This window comes from Bidens hawaiensis, unplaced genomic scaffold (assembly GCF_021521415.1).
Source record: "Bidens hawaiensis isolate Kalapana, Puna unplaced genomic scaffold, B.hawaiensis_p1.1 tig00018131_1, whole genome shotgun sequence".
NCBI lineage: Eukaryota > Viridiplantae > Streptophyta > Magnoliopsida > Asterales > Asteraceae > Bidens > Bidens hawaiensis.
The window spans coordinates 473,298-492,368 of record NW_027492739.1 but is presented as its reverse complement, the minus strand read 5'-3'; the positions used below and the strand labels follow the sequence as shown (position 1 = coordinate 492,368).

Genomic DNA, 19,071 nt, shown 5'->3' with positions numbered 1-19,071 from the left:
AATTGAAATTAAAGAAAAAAAATTCTCATTTTGATAGTGTAATTGGTCTTTAATAAAACTAATGTACGAAAAAGTTATGACCATTAAAAAAATCATGGATAGTTGATTTAAAAATAAGGGTCGGAAAATGTAAATCAAAAGTTGAGGAAATTGAGGGGCAAATGTATAAGCATCGATTGAAAAGACACATTTGCCTTAGATTAAAACACGCGTTAAATTCATTTACTTATGTATTATTATGATTATTATAATAATTATTATTATTAGGTTAAATGTTGTGGGCTTCAAAAGGGGTGGGTATGACTGATATAGAGAGGCTTTACCGCCCCAAACGCCGCATAGAAGCTACATGTATTGGGCGGCATGGAGGTGGGCATTAGAATTTTAACGGACGGCCATGGTATCATGTTGATAAATGATGGGCTCAAATATAAAGGAGTGGGGCTTTAAGTGGGTTTTAAACCACAATGAGGCTTTTTGGTTAAAGCCCTAATTGTAGTCTACGTGATAGTAACACTGACATGACAATTTAACATACACTTTAAAGTCTCTCCATAAAACATAGCATTACAGCGGATCACGTAAGAAATGATCTTAATGGGCGATGTATGTGAAATTAGTCATTGATAATGTGTAATAATGACTTATTTTAAAACGACAAAGTTGTAATTAGTAATAATATAACTTATAACTTAAATGGTTTTTTTCTTAGAAAATGTGTAGCTTGAGATACTGCGTAATCAACCAATTAAGAAGCCATCATTAGTGGAAACATTAATGTATGTTTATTTTTATATTATAATGTACGTCTCTTATTTACGTAGCATTAGAATCTATATTACATTATAATAGATATAGGCATCTTTTCATCTTTTAGTGAGACACCTTTTCATCTTCTATGGTGAGACGCCGTATTATTAATTTCAATTGAATGCTCCGGCCTAATCTAAGTTTCTCCGGCGATATATTAAGTGCAATTGCAATTGAGAAGCCATATAAGCATTCCAGACAATCGTTCAACATTTAAGTCATCCGTTACAATCATTCAACAGATCATCACGTTTACCCACCCCTATTGAACATTCCAGTATCCCCATATCGATCATACCACTTGAAAAGTAGGGTTCATCATTCAAGCTTTGAAGCAATCCAGTTTCTCCAACATCTACATCATTCCAATTCAACTATTACATTTCACATTCAAGCTTAAGGTATGATTCTTGATAACAATAGTTAATTAATTATGTATGATATGAGATGATTACATGGACAAAATAACAAATAAATGTAGATTGATTCTTCATTTATTGAGTCGTGATGCTCCTGTCTTCATCCGTTTTAGATCCAACATTTAGTCCAAATTTTATCCAATCAAACACTCACAATAATTTTCTTAAATATTTTATATATTTTTTCAATTAAATTAATAATCGTTCGGATTGCGTCCTTTGGGTGATAGAACTCCATAGATTCCAGCATTCCTCCTAAAATCGACGAATTTGAAAAGAAAGTAATCAAATATACATATAATATTTTGCAATCTGTTGATTTACCTTTTATTTAATATAAAAATAGTTAGTAAAAATCTTAAAAGTTATAACTGTAAGTGACCAATAGATAGATTTTGAATCAACTCTTTGGAGGTGTAGGGGCAGAAGCAGGTACCGCTAATCGGGTACTATGGCCGGCCGATAATCTGAATAAAGAACTTTGTCATCGATGGTTTAACCCCAAAATCGGGTACATGAATAACCCAAACTAAAAGACCATACTTTTGTACTTTCATTTAGAAAAACACTCATCATTATTACTAAAAAAGATGTTTGATTTATGCATCAGGTTGGTCAAAGACATGGGGTGACGAACACTTTGGAAACGGGTATAATATTAATATGATTATAAAACAAATTAATAACAGGTTCTATTTTATTTGTAATGTTATTTAGAATTAAAATCTGATGCTTGTACATCTTGGTTTTTAGCAGGAAGGTGGCACAAGTATGGAAAAAGCATCTATGGGGTATTAGGCATAAAAATTTGGAAATTTATAGGTGGATAATAAACCTTTATTTCCCTTTGCATTCTATCCAGCGATGGAACAAAAAATGATCAATTCGTTTATTCTTTTTTTTTATGTTCAATAAAAAAAACGAACAATTATAATTCTTTAGAGTTTAATAAAAATTCAATGAATCTTTTGATAAAATTGCTATGCTTAGTGTGTGACTCGTTGGTTTTTTGAGGTAAACAAATGGACACAAGTTGGGTAATGGGTTTAGAACGGGTTTGGGTTGAAAATGGCCAGTTTAAAAAGGAAAACTTTTTCTAATAGTAACTAAGTTTTTCATGTGTTTCATTAAAGTTAGTGAAAGTTTTTTGTTACTTAAAAGTGGAAAAGTTACTCCACTCTTATTAGGTGTTCCATTGTGATGAAATATTTCATAAATGTTCATTTTATAGAACTTGACATGAACATTAAAATTTATATGAATCACCTAAAAAACAAGATAATATTAAAATTTGTATGAATCGTATTATGTGAAAGAAACGAAAAGGTTGAAACTTTACCACTAGCTAAGAGTTCATAGCAAGAACCACTATAGTAACTCCTATAGCCTTCAAAGCCTCAATATGATACAAAACCTACACATTTTTGTGAATAATAATATGTATAAGTTTCATATTATCAAGCAATAGGAAAGTGGCAAGCAAAAACTAACGATCGATGACCTACAAGGTCTCCAAATGTTGATTTTTTTGGACTTTAATGTTTGTGTTTTATTTTAATTTTTATTTCTTTCTTTGCAGAACTGACAAATGGGCTGAAATTGAATTCGGGACTAAGTGGGGAGATAAATGGGAAGAAATTTTTTTTTTCGGATATCGGATCGCGCCAAGGAGAAACATGGCATGTATCCGCCTACTGGTGAACGTATGTCTCATTCTTTGTTAACGACTAATATGCCCTTTAGTCCTATTATAAAATAGGACAAGTGTATATATGTTTTTTTAAATGACGATGAAGATGTTCAAACAGGTAAATGGTAAAATGAAATTCTATACTATAAAAATGAAACTTTCAAATAAAAATTAAATAATTGACATCTTAATATTTTTAACATACACATAATGCATAGTTAATAAACTGCAAATTTTATAATTTAATACATTAATATTTAGGTTATCCTCTTGGGCTATAACTTATATATATTAAAATTTTTGGCTTTTACTTTCTACTGATTAATTAATAAAATGGAAACCGTTTCAGTGAAAAAAGATTTGCATTTTGTGTGTGTGTTGGGATTTATTCATGTGTGGTGCTATTGTATAGTCTAATGTAAAGATGAAATCTTTATTGCTGCTCAACACCACATAATTTTGGTTGTGTAGGTGATTAATTTTGTAAACGAGAGTGTGCAAACTTTGGCTGGAAATGGTACCAAAATTTTTCATATTATAAAGAGGGAGGAAAAGGAACTAGCTAGGCAAGATTTAGCCAAGATGATATATGAATATTTTGAACTGTTTAAACGGGCTTACTTTGGACATAAATGGCTTACTTCTGACCAAGGCAAGATTTTCCTTATTACTGCAACATCTTGTGTACTTTAATTTTTCTTAGTCATAATTGTTGGTTTACATATCTTTAGTTGAAAAGGTAACAAGCTCAGGTCGTGAGTTTATAATAGTGACTGTTCTGTTCGGTTTGATATATTTTTCTTTTTTTTTTGTATAATATTTATTAGATTGAACATTTGCTCATATGTTTATAAAAATAACAGGCGAGAAGGATGTTAAGGAATCTTCGTGTCAAGACGTTTACCTCTATCATCGAGTATAAAATTATCGGGTTGAGTGAGAAGCGTTGTAGACAACAGACTTAAGTATTATTATTGTTGTTGTTATTATTATTATTATTATGCATGAACAAATTAATGTCATGTAACAAAATAATTGTTTTTGTAGGTTTTCATGAAGCAAAGGAATGCTGATAGTCCTGGTGAACCCATAGAGATTACGATCTCTGACTACTATGCCAAGTACCGTATTTATCAGCTGACAGTATCTCACAATTATCCCTGTCTAGATGTTGGGAAACCAAAACGCCCCATTTTCATTCCCCTCGAGGTAACAAGTATTAGCAATATGTGTTAATATTAACTTTATTTTTAAGTTTAATTGTTGATGTTTCTGCATTGGTTATATGTAGCTCTGTGAACTGATCTCTCTTCAGCGCTACACAAAGTCGTTATCAAATCTGCAAAGAGCGAAACTTGTTGAGCAATCAAGACAGAAGCTGGAAAACAGGATGAACTCGTTGATGCATGTAAGCTAGCTAAACTTGTTTAATTAATAATATGTTTACAGTTCGCATAATGTAAGCCGCATATTTTGTTGTTTTAGGAGATGAAGAGAACCAACTCTGCTGCCGATTCTTTGATCAACTCAACCGGCATCACAATCAGCAATTCGTTTATCCAACTCGAGGGCTGAGTACTGGAACCGCCAAAACTCAAGTTTCGTGCATCATAGGGTATTTTCGGTATGCTCTCAAAACATGCCAAAATTTCGTGCTGCAAATCTAAGTTTAATAGTCTTACAAGCACCACATCATGAAAAAATAGTCTTCCCAAAGAACCGGACAAACACGAACGGAGCATGTTCATGTTCGCTCATGTAACTCAAACGACAACAAACAATCGAAGAGGAAAAACTAAATGAACAAGAGTTTCTTGTTCGTGTGTGTTCGTTAAGAAGATGAATTAAATTATTCTCTTTTTAGCTAATATTGCAGTCTAAAATTTCAATTCTTGGTATCATAAACTATACGAAATCCAAATTTTACTATCGCATATATCGGTAACATAACGAGCCACTACTAACTAAATCACAATTGTGTTCCTGCCGCAACGCGCGGGCACTCTTACTAGTTAGAGTGTATACACTTCATGACTTTTCTAAATTTAAGTTTGTTCTTGATAATATTTTGTTCTTGTACTTTTTAAAACTGATGTCTACACAACATTAGTTTAATTTGCCTAGACTACATTATGTAGTTACGTGTTATATAATATTTTGTTCAAACCTATTATTCAAAGAAGTACTTTGTCAGTAAAATATTCTATAAAAACTAAAGTATTGTATAAGAGAAATTAAAATAAGAATTTTGTGTATGAAACTTCACTTAAAAGTTAAAATATTATATATTTTTGTCATTTAACGTACCCAATTAGTATATTATTAAAGGTATTACCACCTTACTTGAATAAGATGTGTTCTATGGCGTTGTACCGCCATATTCTTTATTCTCAGATCATGTGTAGTCATAACTCTTCATCCTTAGGTATTATGCGTCATGTGACGCCCAGTCAGAGTTATGGCATTTTATAAAAACAGGTTGTAGTCATAACTCTTTTTTGTTTTGTTTTTTTAATTTTTAAAGAATAACAAAATAACAATAATATTTTATTAAATAAATATTACATGAAAATAAAAAAAAAAAAACTATTCGTCATCGTTGTTGTCGTCGTCGTCTTCGCCCTTGTCGTCTTCGTCGTCCTCTTCGTATTCATCGTCTTCGCCATCGTCGTCGTTGTCTTCATCAGCGTCTTCATTGTTGCCCTCGTTTTGATTATCGTTTTCACCAGGCAAAGGCCGATACATCCAAAGATGTTGGACCAAATCCTCCTTTAGTGCGTTATGTATCTCTCTTGACCGCATGGAATCCGAGTTTTCGAGTCTTTGCTCCATACTTGCCGGAGTCCGTGGTGGATCCGGGTCCGGTATGAAAGTTGGACATATTGCTCTTCCCTCGTCCTCGATGATCATGTTATGCATTATGATACACGCATACATAATAGCACATTTCATTCTTTCTAAAGTCCATAGACGACAAGGATTATTAACAAAATGCCATCGTTGTTGAAGAACACCAAAACACCTCTCGATATCCTTTCTCGCATACTCTTGCACTTTCTTAAAATACTGTCTTTTTTCATCCATTGGGTCTCTGAATGTTTTAACGATTATCACATACTCTGGATATATTCCATCACCCAGATAGTACCCATGATGGTAGAAGTTATCGTTAGCCCAAAACGAAACGACGGGAAAGGTTCGAGATATATATGTAACTCTCCATCACATGAGACTGCTCTAAGACGGTTATGTCATTGTTGGAACCGGGAACACCAAAGAATTCCGACCAAATCCAAAGGTCGTATGAAGAAAGCTTGAAGGCTGACCGTTGGTCCCTTTTAGTCACGTCGTGTGAATTGACCTCGCCATGCAGTTGGACAATTAGCCCATTCCCAATGCATGCAATCTACACTCCCTATCATGCCGGGGAAACCATGCACCCTTGTATGTGCCTCGTAAAGACGTTGTAGATCGTTCCAGTTGGGCTCTTTTAGATAATATGGTGCATATAGTTTTAATATTCCTATATTTGATACAATTTAAAAAATAGTTAATTAAAGTAAATAAGTGATATAATTATTTTAAAAAAATGAAATGTACAGTAACAAAAATATTCCAAGGTGTCCCGAGTTATTTTATCGGCCATCTTTAAATACTCGTCGTTGATGTCGGTCGTGTTTCTGTAGGCGAGCAAGCGTACGGCTAACGTAACCTTCTGAATAGCCGTGAATCCTAGCGTCCCTCGACCGTCAGGCTTTTGCTGAAAGTAATCAAACTCACGCTCCAAATCATTGGTGATGCGCATAAATAAATTTTTAGACATCCGAAAACGACGCTTAAAGGTCTTCGGGTTCTTGTATCTCGGCGAGTCGCAGAAGTAATCCACCATAAACCGGTTGTTGGCTTCGGTACGATCTCGTTCGATATATGCTCTTTTTGAAACGGGGGGTGGTGGAGAGTTAATCGCACTCGTAACGAAACTCATATACTTTGTCGCGAGCATAATCGCACTCGTAACCGCCTGTTCCTCCGCCACGTCCTCGGCTTGTTGGTCGGGCCCGAGAAACTGTTTATATATAGATGGAGGATCCATATATAGTGAATTTTGTGTAAGGAATTATGGAGTTGAAAGAGAATTTTTATAAATTTGATGAGTTTTGATTGGGAATTAGTTGGTTTAATATATAAAAAAATAATTTTTTTTAATTCCATTCCAACGTTCCAATCCAACGGCTCTTTTTTTGATATTTGTGCCCGTATCCGCGTTTTACATAAAACGTTCAAAAAACAAATTAGCCAAAACGCCCGAGCGTTATACCATAAAACGCTCGTGGCAACGTGCCACTACGGACGGTCTTAGAAAGTATATTAAAGTTATTTAAGATTAAACATATTGTGATGTATATGTCATTGATGCACATGATACCAGTCATAAATGTAACAAAATTAGTTAACATAAATATTAAACCAACAAAATATATAAAAAAATACCAATCCGACCCCACTAAGTCGTATGAACTTGCAGGGTTTGAGGAATTCAGAAAAATCAATAGGTGTGCCAAAATTTAGGAGGGTTCTTTTAGGCATAGTACAATGCTGGTATGTAGCATGCGGCTAGTCCGCATCTAATAAATGAATGTGCAAGAAAATGTTGTAGGAAATTTTTGGCTTACTTAAAGGATGGAAGAAGTGCATTTTATGATCTCATCCATTGTAAACATAAACTCATACCCATGGCTTTTCTTGTATACATTGCCATTATCTTTTTATTTGTAATTTCTGTTTTGATTTCAATGATAATTTATTCCCATAAGAAACATAGAACTGTTATCCCCACAAATTGGCCAATTCTTGGTATGATACCAGGACTACTTGTAAACGTTCACCGAATCAATGATTACGTCACAGAAATTCTGATAGAAAGTCGTGGTACATTCATGTGGAAAGGCCCTTGGTTTGGCAACATGGACTTATTGCTTACCACAGATCCTTTAGACATCCATCACATTCTTAGAAAACACTTCAACAATTATCCGAGAGGTGACAAATTTCAAAAAATCTTTGATATCCTAGGAGATGGAATAATCAATTCTGATGGTAAGTTATGGGAGATCAACCGCAACGTTACTTTTTCCATATTTAAGCATGCCGAATTTCAAAGTATGATGGAGAAAATTATCTGGGACAAAGTAGACAATGGGCTTCTACCTATGCTTCAATCTATTTGTGAACGTGGCACTGAGATCGATTTGCAAGATATATTTCAAAGGTTTGCATTTGACAACGTATGCAAACTACTCCTTGATGACGACCCCAAGAGCTTATCTCTTGATTTTCCATATAACATGTGTTTGAAAGCCTTAACAGATGCTGAAGAAGCTCTTTTGCTTAGACATGTTACGCCCCCATGGCTTTGGAAATTGCAACAAGCTCTTCGAGTGGGAAAAGAGAAGAAGTTGAGTGATGCATGGAGAAATCTTGATGAATTCATATACAACTACTTGGCTAATAAACAAAAGGAGTACGATAATATGAAACATGACGCAGAAAAGTTTGTATTTTTTACAAGGATCACGAGTCAGCTTACATATCAGACTGGCTCATCTTTGGATCCTACAAAATTTCTAAGGGACGCCTTTCTGAATCTGATGTCTGCAGGAAAATATAGCATTGCTGGCGCTCTATCTTGGTTCTTTTATCTTATTGCGAGAAATCCAATCGTCCAAGATAAGATTCTCGAAGAGATTCATACACATTTGAAGGTTAATGCATGTAAAAGATGGAACATGAAAGAGTTAGATAAAATGGTTTACCTGCATGGAGCTTTATGTGAATCCTTACGGTTATATCCTTCGATCCCCTTAAACAACAGATCTCCGATACAACCAGAAGTCCTTCCAAGTGGCAAAAAAGTTGATCAAAACAACATTATTCTTTGTTTCTATTCTATGGGAAGGATGAAATCAATATGGGGGGAGGATTGCATGGACTTTAAGCCTGAAAGGTGGATTTCTAACAATGGAGGAATCAAACATGAGCCATCATACAAGTTCTCAGCATTTAATTCTGGACCAAGAGCTTGTTTAGGTAAGAATATGGCATTGTGTGAACTGAAGATAGTGGCAACCAAGATAATTTACCATTACCACACTCAACTTGTGGAAGGTCATCATGTGCTTCCAGCAAATTCTATGGTACTTTTAATGAAGCATGGTCTCAAGGTCCGATTAAATAAAAGAAGCGTACGAACTATATTAAGTTAAATATCTACTTGGAATCGTGTTCTTGTGTACTAAGTGCTTTGAAACTTAATATTTAATAAACTCAATGTATACTAGCTAGGGTTTGAATAATTTTATTGTGTACTACTAGCAGTTGTGAACACTATATTTATAGCAGCAATGTACCCTAGGTTTTTAAGTGGGAAAATAAGGCGCTGTTGTAATTGTTAAAGAACTAGGTTTTTAACCCGCGCTTTGCGCGGGGTTGTTGTTTGTGTGCTTGTGTGTTTGTAAGCTAGTAGTAGAGTTGATATAAGCCAATAAAGGTTTATGCGGGTAGTTTAGTTACACCAATTATTTATGTACTACATGTGTTTTGCATCTACATAGTAAGAGTTTGCCACATGTATGAGGTGATTTTTGCAAGGCTGTTCAGTTGTCCAAAATGGCTGTGTAGCTTCATGCCTATCCGCTTTCAAAATATTCTTCACCTACATCTTCTAAGCTGAGTTTCGGGGGTGGTTGTCCTTCTTGGGTGATTCTACCTGTTTGCATTGGTTGCCAAAATGCAGTTGTCGTTTTGCGGGGATTGGGCCAACAACTTCTGAAAACATTGTTTGCAAAGCAAGTAATGAACGAATTATTATTTGTGTTTTGTTTATTAAAAAAGAACAGACATAGTTTTTTTTAAAGTATTTACCTGAGGTGTCGACGGTTGCATGACGTTTAGGCGTTGCTATTGGTGCTGGTGTGGTTGGTGGCGGGGTTGATATGTTTGTTGCTGGTGAAGTGCTCTTTGGATATGGTGGGGCTACTGTGTGTGTTTGGTCAGCTATTATGGTTTTGTCCTTGCTAGTATTTTCTGCAGATGATAAGTTTAAAATTAAAGAATTCCTTCTACAATATACTCATTTAGTAGTAAATAGAATATATGCAGTTAAATGGTTTAGAGGCAAAGTTCTGATTTTTAAGTTGTAACTATTTTATTAAACCAAAATTTAAAACCTTTAGTGCACAAATACATCTAAAACTCCAAACACATGAATAACGGTGAGTCGTTTCGAATTCGACTTAATCAAATTGTATGTGGCACCGACATTAAGAGATTTATCTTATTATAATAATAATAATAATAATAATAATAATAATAATAATAATAATAATAAAGAAGAACAGAATAAGATCATTATAATGTACTAAGAGGACAAAATCACACAGAATTTAACATTGTTAACTCCTAAATAGAAAGGTTACCTTGTAAAAGTGACTGTTGGAGCTCGGTACTTGGTGGTTTCTGATGTGGTACTTGCTGGAGTACATTCGGATTTTCAAGTACTTTGTTGCACGTAAATCTTGTGGACCCTTGGTCAATGCGGTTGTTGAACTGGAGTTGAAACATTTTTGTTTGGCCTATTTTTACTTGCAGTGGGTCGGGTATTGTTTCCGGGTCTTCAAATGCTTTTTCGATCACCATTTTCATTGCGTCTGTGCGCACCAACGAGAATACAGCTTCATCAAAAAGTGTAACCGTTGCCATCTCTGTTTCATCCTTGATAGTTACATTCAAACAGTACCTAAATTACAAAAATATTTTGTCATTTTCTTTGCCATTAAGGAGGTTGTTGTAGTTGATGTTCTTACATGTATCGTTTTTGTTGTTCGTTTGGATGGTTACCACACATCCATCCGACACCACGTTTGTGTAGGTTTTTATTACATTGGACACACCCTCGGTAAAACCATTTTTTCCCATGGATGAGGTTTGTGATCCTAGCAATGCAAGAAAATCTTCGTTCCTATTGTTGTTAACAATTAGTTTTGACGCCACAAACTGAATGTATTGTAATTTACAAATGTTAATGACTTACAAAGTTTTGTGCCGGATCGATCTGCAATAACTGTGCGATTGTGAAACGACCTCTTTGGTTTTGTGGTATGTTGGTGTACTTAATTGTGAACCTGCAGACAATATTTTTTGTAAGTGTACTATGATACGTGAAATTTTATATTATGTTTATGAGTATATTTGATTTTTACCGTTCTACTAAATCATCGGTTTCTGGACCTGTAGGTTGACGTAGATGTGTGTAGGAGCACTTGACTCAAGCTGTAATTGTTGGTGTTCTGTTACTTTCATTGAAGTTACAGCTACTATGCACGGAAAAGGTGTGTTGGTGAGTCCTTCTTTGTCAACCATATCAACTATATCTCCCCAAAGAGCCACTTCAATGAACTTTTCATTCAAACTGTATCGTTATATTTTAAAATGGTTAGTTTAATAGCGGCAGCTGTGAACAATCAATAATATGTGTTAGCTTCTTACTATGCGTCTTCCAAAATAAATTTGAAGAGTTTTCGCCCTGATGAGGTTATTCTGTCCACGGTTATCGAGTCAAAACGCCCAATGTAGTCTGTAAAGTAGACATTTGTTAGTAGCATATATAATGTGTAAGTTGATATGAATGACTTATGTTTCTTTAGACCTGTTAATTGTAAGTTCACATTCAGGCGGCTTCTTATAATGTGAAACGGTGCGAAGTTGAAGTAGTGTAATGGAAAGCCCGACAGTTCGCTTGGAGTGAAGGAGGTTCCTCGGACAAGTTTTACAGTGGCGTCTTGAGGAACAACCTTGTGGCTCTTTCTTGCCTTTTGTGACAGGTAGTTAGAAACTCGATAGCAACCTTGAAGTTCCATTTTTTTTTCAAACTGCATTTGGTCTCGAGTGTTGCCACACACCTCAATTGCATGCCCCTACATTTTATGTTAATCGTAAAAATTGCAGCTACTATGATAGTAATAAACTGTATCGAAACCACCTGTAAAGTAAGAAAATGTACCTCTTTATCTACGAATAAGAAGCAACACTCATCTTTAAACACAAAGGACTGCCACTCTCTTATCAGAAGAATGTCTATAGGTTCCCCTCCGTCTTCGTTTCTGATGAGGGAAGCACCTCTTGATGTCATCCTAGTTTTCATATAACACAATAGTAAGAATTGTAACAGTTTATGTACTATGGTAGTACATAGCTACACATACACATATTTCTTTGAAATTAATATTTTTATATAACACCGAGGGACATGTCATACGTATCAAAATACTGATGAAATGACATACTTCTAATGAATCGAAAGACAGATCAGCGTCATAATTACATACTTCTAATGAATCGAAAGACAGATCAGCGTCATAGTTACATTTATATTTCAATTACACAAATGAAATAATATAAGGGAAAGAAATAGAGGAAGGTTGGAGATGGTGGACAATAATTGCATTTGCTTTGCTTTGATTGCAAGACAATGATAAAAAAGAAGATATGATATATAGCAAGTTTGTATCGACTGTTGGCCTAATTTGGTTGCTGTTAAGTTGTGTTAATTAAGCAAATAAAAGCTGTTTGTAATGCAAATTAAGGGATCTTATTTTGGATTAGAATCAAATTAGGGTATGGTTTAAGAAGGTTTTTGATTTTGATTTTTGGAGTTAAACTTTGAGTTAATCTCAATCACTCATAGTCAGATTGTGACTTACCAAACCAACAAATGCAAACACCTTGACTACTGTCATTCAATTACAATTAATAATTAGAAGTCTAAACCCTTTTTTTAAGTAAAAAAATCCATTTCTATGACCAAAATCAGACAAATAAAAACCCAATTAGAAGCCAAATTCAAACACAAATAACCCAATTAGAACCACAAAACCCTTGACTAACATAAGACAATCCCTAGTCGCCAACTTTGCAGCCTTAATTTAGTAAAAAATTCAATTTCAATTACAACTAATAAAACCTAAACTCATGAAAGTCAAAATTGCATTTGTTAGGCCAGATTCGAACACATGAAAAAACAATTAAAACCACAAAACCTGAACATAGTCTATGATCTCAATATTAAAACCCAATGAAGTAAAAAAAAACCTAAAAAAGGGTTACCTGCGATTGATGAAGAGTAACAGAGCAAAGGTGAAATGTAGAAAATCTGGAGCTGAAAGGAACCAGTATTAAGGGAAACATAACTCTATAAGGTTAGCCTTCAGACGTGTAAATAATTGCTGAAGACAACAAACACCTTCGTTGACACGCGTAAGAGTATTAATAAAGATGAATGATCTAAGTGCAGAAACAAAACCCACTAATAAGTGAAATAATATAAATTATATAATCAAGCCAGAGGTATGAGATACAAATCAAAAGGCAGAAGGTATAACCCTAAATGCAAAGAAATCTTTGTAATTGTAATATTATAAATATGATAACTATTTGTGTATACTAACTAATTTGGAAGTAACAGATGGTAGTTCTAAGACATTGATTATACGTATATATGAAGTTAAACTGATAACCAGATTTTAAGATGTTACACGCGTGAGAGCGGGGAGAGTAAGAGTGGATGAAGAAGGATGGGAGAGTTCAACGGTGTAATGGAGGGACAGTTCACACTTCACACACAATCACTATTCTGGAAACTACGTTTTTCTTTTGTTACCAGCCTCTCGGAAACCTGCTCAAGGAAGAAACTTTGGAATGCTTACACACAGTTGGGCAAGAATAGGATCATGTTACGATTAATTGGCACCAATTAATGCATATGATGTTGTTATGCCTTTGGTGTAGAGAATTGAGACTTGGAAACTTAAGCAAGATTATGATGCATGATATTACTTTTGTTGTTATGAATTGATCCTTGTAAATTTGATCAATTTTATGAACCTCACACTTTATTCTACTACAACTCTTTTTATCTTATTTAGGAGGTGTTGATTTACTTTGTATTCTGACCATCTCCAAAGTATTGTTGTTAAAACTAATTACATTATTATTTCATGGAGTTATTTGGTTTCAATATGTTTGAATCGTAATTTAAAGAGTAGGTTTCGTTTAATTTGGAATCCGATGAAAATATGAATTCGATGTGCATCTTTATAAAAGCTTCTTTCCAACGCAAGTTCCTAGCTCCCCTCCCGTCCGTTTGTTCATAGTTTATTGTTGTTTGTTCGAGCTCTGATAAAGGTGGTCGAATCTTTTTGGTTACCTTATAACGGTGGGGTTGGGTTGTTATTCATGAACGAGTTGGGTTTCGGGATAAATTCGGGTGTGGGTTGGGTTTGGTACAGGTTCCAATTGCTAATCGATATAATGATTCGTTTGAGTTATTTTGTGGGTTAAAGAATAGGCTGTTGGGTTGTTAAATTTCATGACGAAGAAATTTTGAATAATGGTAAGATCGATTCATATACATATGAATAAAGTATGCATTGGGTGAAGAAAATTGTAAAATGTTGTATAAAGTTTCAAGTTAAAATTGGATTAGTTATAGAATTTTAAAAATTATTTTAATATGCAACATTTAGTTGCGGTGGTCATATTTACCACTTCTACTTCGCCCAAAGTCGTTTCATTGGGCGCAAACTCTCCGAAAATGCTCCCTTACGTATCTGATAGAGTATAAATGCATATTAACTAATATTTTTAGCATCAAAATATCATATATTTTTATTATTTTATCCAATCTCTATAAATCTGTCCCTACCGTACGAACCAAAGGTGATGAATTATTGAAGGACTAATTTTCAAAATAGTCCTAACCATGAGACATATTCTCTTAATAGTTCAAAACTTTTTAAAATTCTTAAAATAGTGCATAGAAACCTATCTACAGCGTGACATTGGTTTCGTGACGTGAAATTTGAGTAGTCAATCACAATCTGACACGTGTAAGGTAACGTGAAAGTTTCAACGAAATCTGTCTTCGTCGAGAGTTTTCAACCCAAAATCATTTTCTCAAATATTTATATCCTCCGACGCATTTCAGGTTTTTCATATTTTTTTGCATAAAAAGAAGAGTTGTCAGAAAAGATGTATTTTGTTACAAATTATTTAAATTCGATAGTTTTTAGATGAGAGTTATCTTTTTTGCATAAAAAAATAGTTGGGAAATTATCGTTTTTTTAACCCTCACATCGGATTTTTAAAACTTTTAAAAAAATCATCTGAGGAGATTAAATTCATTGGGAAATTATCGTTTTTTTAAACGTTTTTGAAAATCATCTAATAAAACTAAATTCATTGAAAAAGTATCGTTTTTTTGCAACTTTTTTGAAATTTCTTGTAGGAGACGAAATTCACCTGAAATGCGACGGAGGAGATGAATTTCAGAGAAGATGATTTTGGGTTGAAAACTCTCGGCGAAGACAGATTTCGTTGAAACTTTCACGTTACTTTTACACGTGTCTGATTGTGATTGGCTACTCAAATCTAACGTCACGAATACCTATGTTACGCTGTTGATAGGTTTCCATAGACTATTTTAGTAATTTTAAAAAGTTTTGAACTATGAAGAGAATCTCTCTTATGGTTAGGACTATTTTAGGAATTACCCCGTTATTAAAGGGGTACGAATATAACATCCGTATTGAAATCAATAGGTCTGCCAAATTTTAGAGGGATTATTCTACCCATCGTGAATGCATGTACAGTGGTGGATATAATTGATATCTATATATTAAATGAACGTAGAAGCCATTGCCGACTGAATAAATACATACAATAATATTAGTTGCATCTGCTGTAAAAAAATACTAACTTTTAAACCAGTTTATTACAATGTTGCAAAAGTCGCTAGACGGTCTCTAGGCGGCCGACCCCTTTGGAGAGAGTACTCGGAGAGTAATTGGACATGATAAATATAAATAAAATTAGATTTTGAGTAATATATATATTTCAAATATCATAAGTTTACTAATATTTATAACAAAATAAATGAATATCAATATAAATAAGAGAAATACATTTTTAAACACTAAATTATTATAAAAAATGTTAATCATTAATTAAAAGTAATGATATTCGTTCTTTAATATTATAGAAATACGAATTATGTTGTATTTTTTAAGTTAAAATAAACCCAAGTTAACCGACTAGATGTGATTCAGGCTAATGTTGACCACCTTTGACCAATTTTTAGTAACTAGGTGGAGTTAAAGAAACTCCCCTCGGCATCATATCTTGTAGCGAGTACTCGGAGAGTACTCGGCCTTGTAGACCCACTTTTACAACATTGGTTTATTATAGTGGATGTGTCAAAAGATAAAAATAAATAAGGTCCGTTATCGAAAGAAATGAGCAAATATATAGTATGAACAATAAGTAGTCAAGAATATCAAATTTACAAATTTGAGAAAATCTCTTTATATACAACATTTCTTAAAATTGTTTTGACTCATGACCCATGAATAACTATAATAAACGTGATGAGAGATTAAAATATTAGAATGAAAATTATAACAAATTTGCTAGATTTTTTTTAACTCATGACATATAGATAGCTAGGATGAATAAGGATGAGAGACATGAGAATTAGGAGGGAAATTATAACTCATTTGTTAAAATTGTTTTGACTCATAGACCCATAAATAACTAGGATGAATAAGATGAAGTATTAAAGAATATAAGAAGGAAAATTGTAATTCATTAACCAAAATGGTTTTGATCTATTAGTCTATCACCCATGATCTATGGATAGCTATGATGAATGAGAATAGAGATTGGAAGAATAGGAGGTCAAGAATGAATACGAGATTGATACACCATTAATTATTTTCTTTTTTAGTATAGCTAGATAATTTTAAAAAAGTGACTTTATTTTTCAAAATTTATATTCTCTCCCACGTCCATAATTGCAACATTGTCTGGCCATAAATCGCTATGGCTTTAGAAGATGTTCCATTGCATTAATTTTTGAAAAGGTATGCAAGCACCGCACTTGCCCAACTAAGCCACCCACATTCATCTAAATCTCGTAAATGACTTAGATAATAGAAAAATACGTTGCTACTCGAATAATCGGGAAACAAAGTACCACCCAATAAGTGTAGTATACACACGCATGCTTGCCTAAGACAATCGTATTATGATGCGTTATAGGAAAATCATTTTCCAGTGCAGCTATAAGGCGAGTTAACCATAATTTTTATTTTTAAAATTATTTTCTTTAACATGCAAGCCTACTAGTTCATTACACGTACAAATATTGTTGCTCTGGAAATGCTAGTCTAGTATCCCTACCGAAAATAACCCTGTCTCCAATTGGCCGACCCCATAGAACTTGTACGTCTTCTAAGGTTATTATGGCCTCCCCAAACTTTAAGTGAAATGTGTGTGTTTTCAGACATCACCTCTCAACTAACACAGTTACAAGATGATTATCAACCATTTTGTAACCGTATTCAACAAAACCGCCAAAACCAACAACACGTATGTGGCGCCTGTTGTTCTCCAGTATAGGTTTACGTCTAATGAATTCTCAGAATTTTTGATCGCCACGACAAACTGTTAGGTGTTCTTGATTGAAATTGTTATTATGGAACAAATGGTAGGCTCGATGATTTTCACCTAAAAAAATCGAAATTACTTGGAACATAAATTACTCGTGAATTCATTTTGTAATCTCACAACACAAGTATATATAAAGCTCCTAAAAAATTAATTTGAAAAAAATGATAGGACGTAATTTCAATGAAGGCTTTGATGAGAATACCAAAATTAACTTTATATATTTATATTTTTTTATATATATATATACTAGTTTAATCCTCCCGTGTTATGGGGGGTTATTCAAATTTTTTGTTTTTATCGTTTTGCTATTTTATGATGATTTATTTTATTTTTTAACGTAGTTTAGTTTTAATTTAATACGTATATATTAGTTTGTTATTATATTTTTTAGCGTTAGTTTTTCGATTGAGATGTGTAGGATTTTTAGATTTCTAATGAACAAACATTAACGGACACGACATTGTTGATTTTTTTAAATGCGCAAACATGAACACAAATATTTGTCTAGTGAAAAAGGGGATGTTAATGTAGTTGACAATGGTGGGTAATATCGGAAGTTAACCGGCGATTAAGATGATAGACCAGCAACAGAGAACATGTAAAGGAGATAAATCAAATTTCGGGTTTAATGATAGTGTTTACTAATAAATGAGATTTTATAACCCAATTAAAGACTATCCGGGTTTGGAAAGACCCATAACCCGTGTAAATTATTGTTATTTCACAAATAAATGAGTTGTTATAACACGTATAGGAGTTATCCGGGTTTGGTGAGACCAATGACCCGCCAAAATTATTGCTTGATTATGAAAGAGTTTCATAAATATATGAGATGTTATAACTCATTTAAAGACTATCCGGGTTTGGTAAAACCCATACCCGTGAATTCGGGTCAAATACATGAGAAGCCTCTATTTAGAAATCAAGCAATCTGGTGGCTCTAGAGAATGAGGGGAACAACCTGAGAGCGACACATAGGATTTCATGGTAGGTAATTATATAGATAGTTAGATATATATATATATATATATCACTACAACAAAAAGGGCTTTTTAGTACGCACAAAAGCGTCCTAAAATGCTATTTTAGAGGACCTTTCATTTAACAGGACCAACGAGAAAAATGTTTCATGTAAAGGGGTTGTAATAAGTCTCAGAACTCAAAAAGCGTCCTGATATCCCAAATAAGATTATGAAACCAATTTTATGGTCGCATAATATATCCATTAACAACCTAAAAAGTGTCCCAATAAAAACATATTAAGACACTTTTACTATGTTTTGACATATGCTTACATAATTGTAAACTTTTGATACACATACAAGCGTCCTTAAAAATTAATTTGTAGCACCCTGATGATGAAACGTTATAGTACCAAGAAAAGGGTTCTAATATCCCAAACAAGATTATGAAACTAAATTTTATGGTCGCATAATATATCTATAAACAACTTAAACGTCCTAAAAAACATATTATGACACTTTTACAATGTTCTAACGTTCTATCAAAAATTAGAAGTCCTAACAAATCATATTATACAACCATCTTTTAAACGTCCACACACACAAGTTTACTATACGATTATGGACA

The 19,071-nt window shown here is 33.6% G+C and overlaps 1 protein-coding gene, 2 long non-coding RNA genes and 1 pseudogene across 3 annotated transcripts; 2 read left to right on the top strand and 2 right to left on the bottom strand.

Moving 5' to 3' along the window:
• Positions 1–3,971: 3,971 nt before the first annotated feature.
• On the top strand, positions 3,972–4,490 carry LOC143555430 (uncharacterized). The gene is made up of 3 exons (XR_013139199.1): positions 3,972–4,128; positions 4,211–4,327; positions 4,405–4,490. It is a non-coding gene; the product is annotated as an uncharacterized LOC143555430 (long non-coding RNA).
• A 2,957-nt stretch (positions 4,491–7,447) lies between these two features.
• LOC143555438 (alkane hydroxylase MAH1 pseudogene) lies at positions 7,448–9,182 on the top strand (annotated as a pseudogene).
• Positions 9,183–9,455: 273 nt separating this feature from the next.
• LOC143555428 (uncharacterized) lies at positions 9,456–10,746 on the bottom strand. The gene is made up of 3 exons (XM_077044980.1): positions 10,395–10,746; positions 9,841–10,002; positions 9,456–9,744 (listed from the first exon to the last, which is right to left on the bottom strand). Exons 1-3 carry the CDS (start codon positions 10,675–10,677, stop codon positions 9,641–9,643), a joined length of 549 nt encoding a protein of 182 aa, XP_076901095.1. The 5' UTR covers positions 10,678–10,746; the 3' UTR covers positions 9,456–9,640.
• A 461-nt stretch (positions 10,747–11,207) lies between these two features.
• On the bottom strand, positions 11,208–11,868 carry LOC143555429 (uncharacterized). Its single transcript, XR_013139198.1, has 3 exons — positions 11,624–11,868; positions 11,464–11,551; positions 11,208–11,386 (listed from the first exon to the last, which is right to left on the bottom strand). It is a non-coding gene; the product is annotated as an uncharacterized LOC143555429 (long non-coding RNA).
• Positions 11,869–19,071: the final 7,203 nt, after the last annotated feature.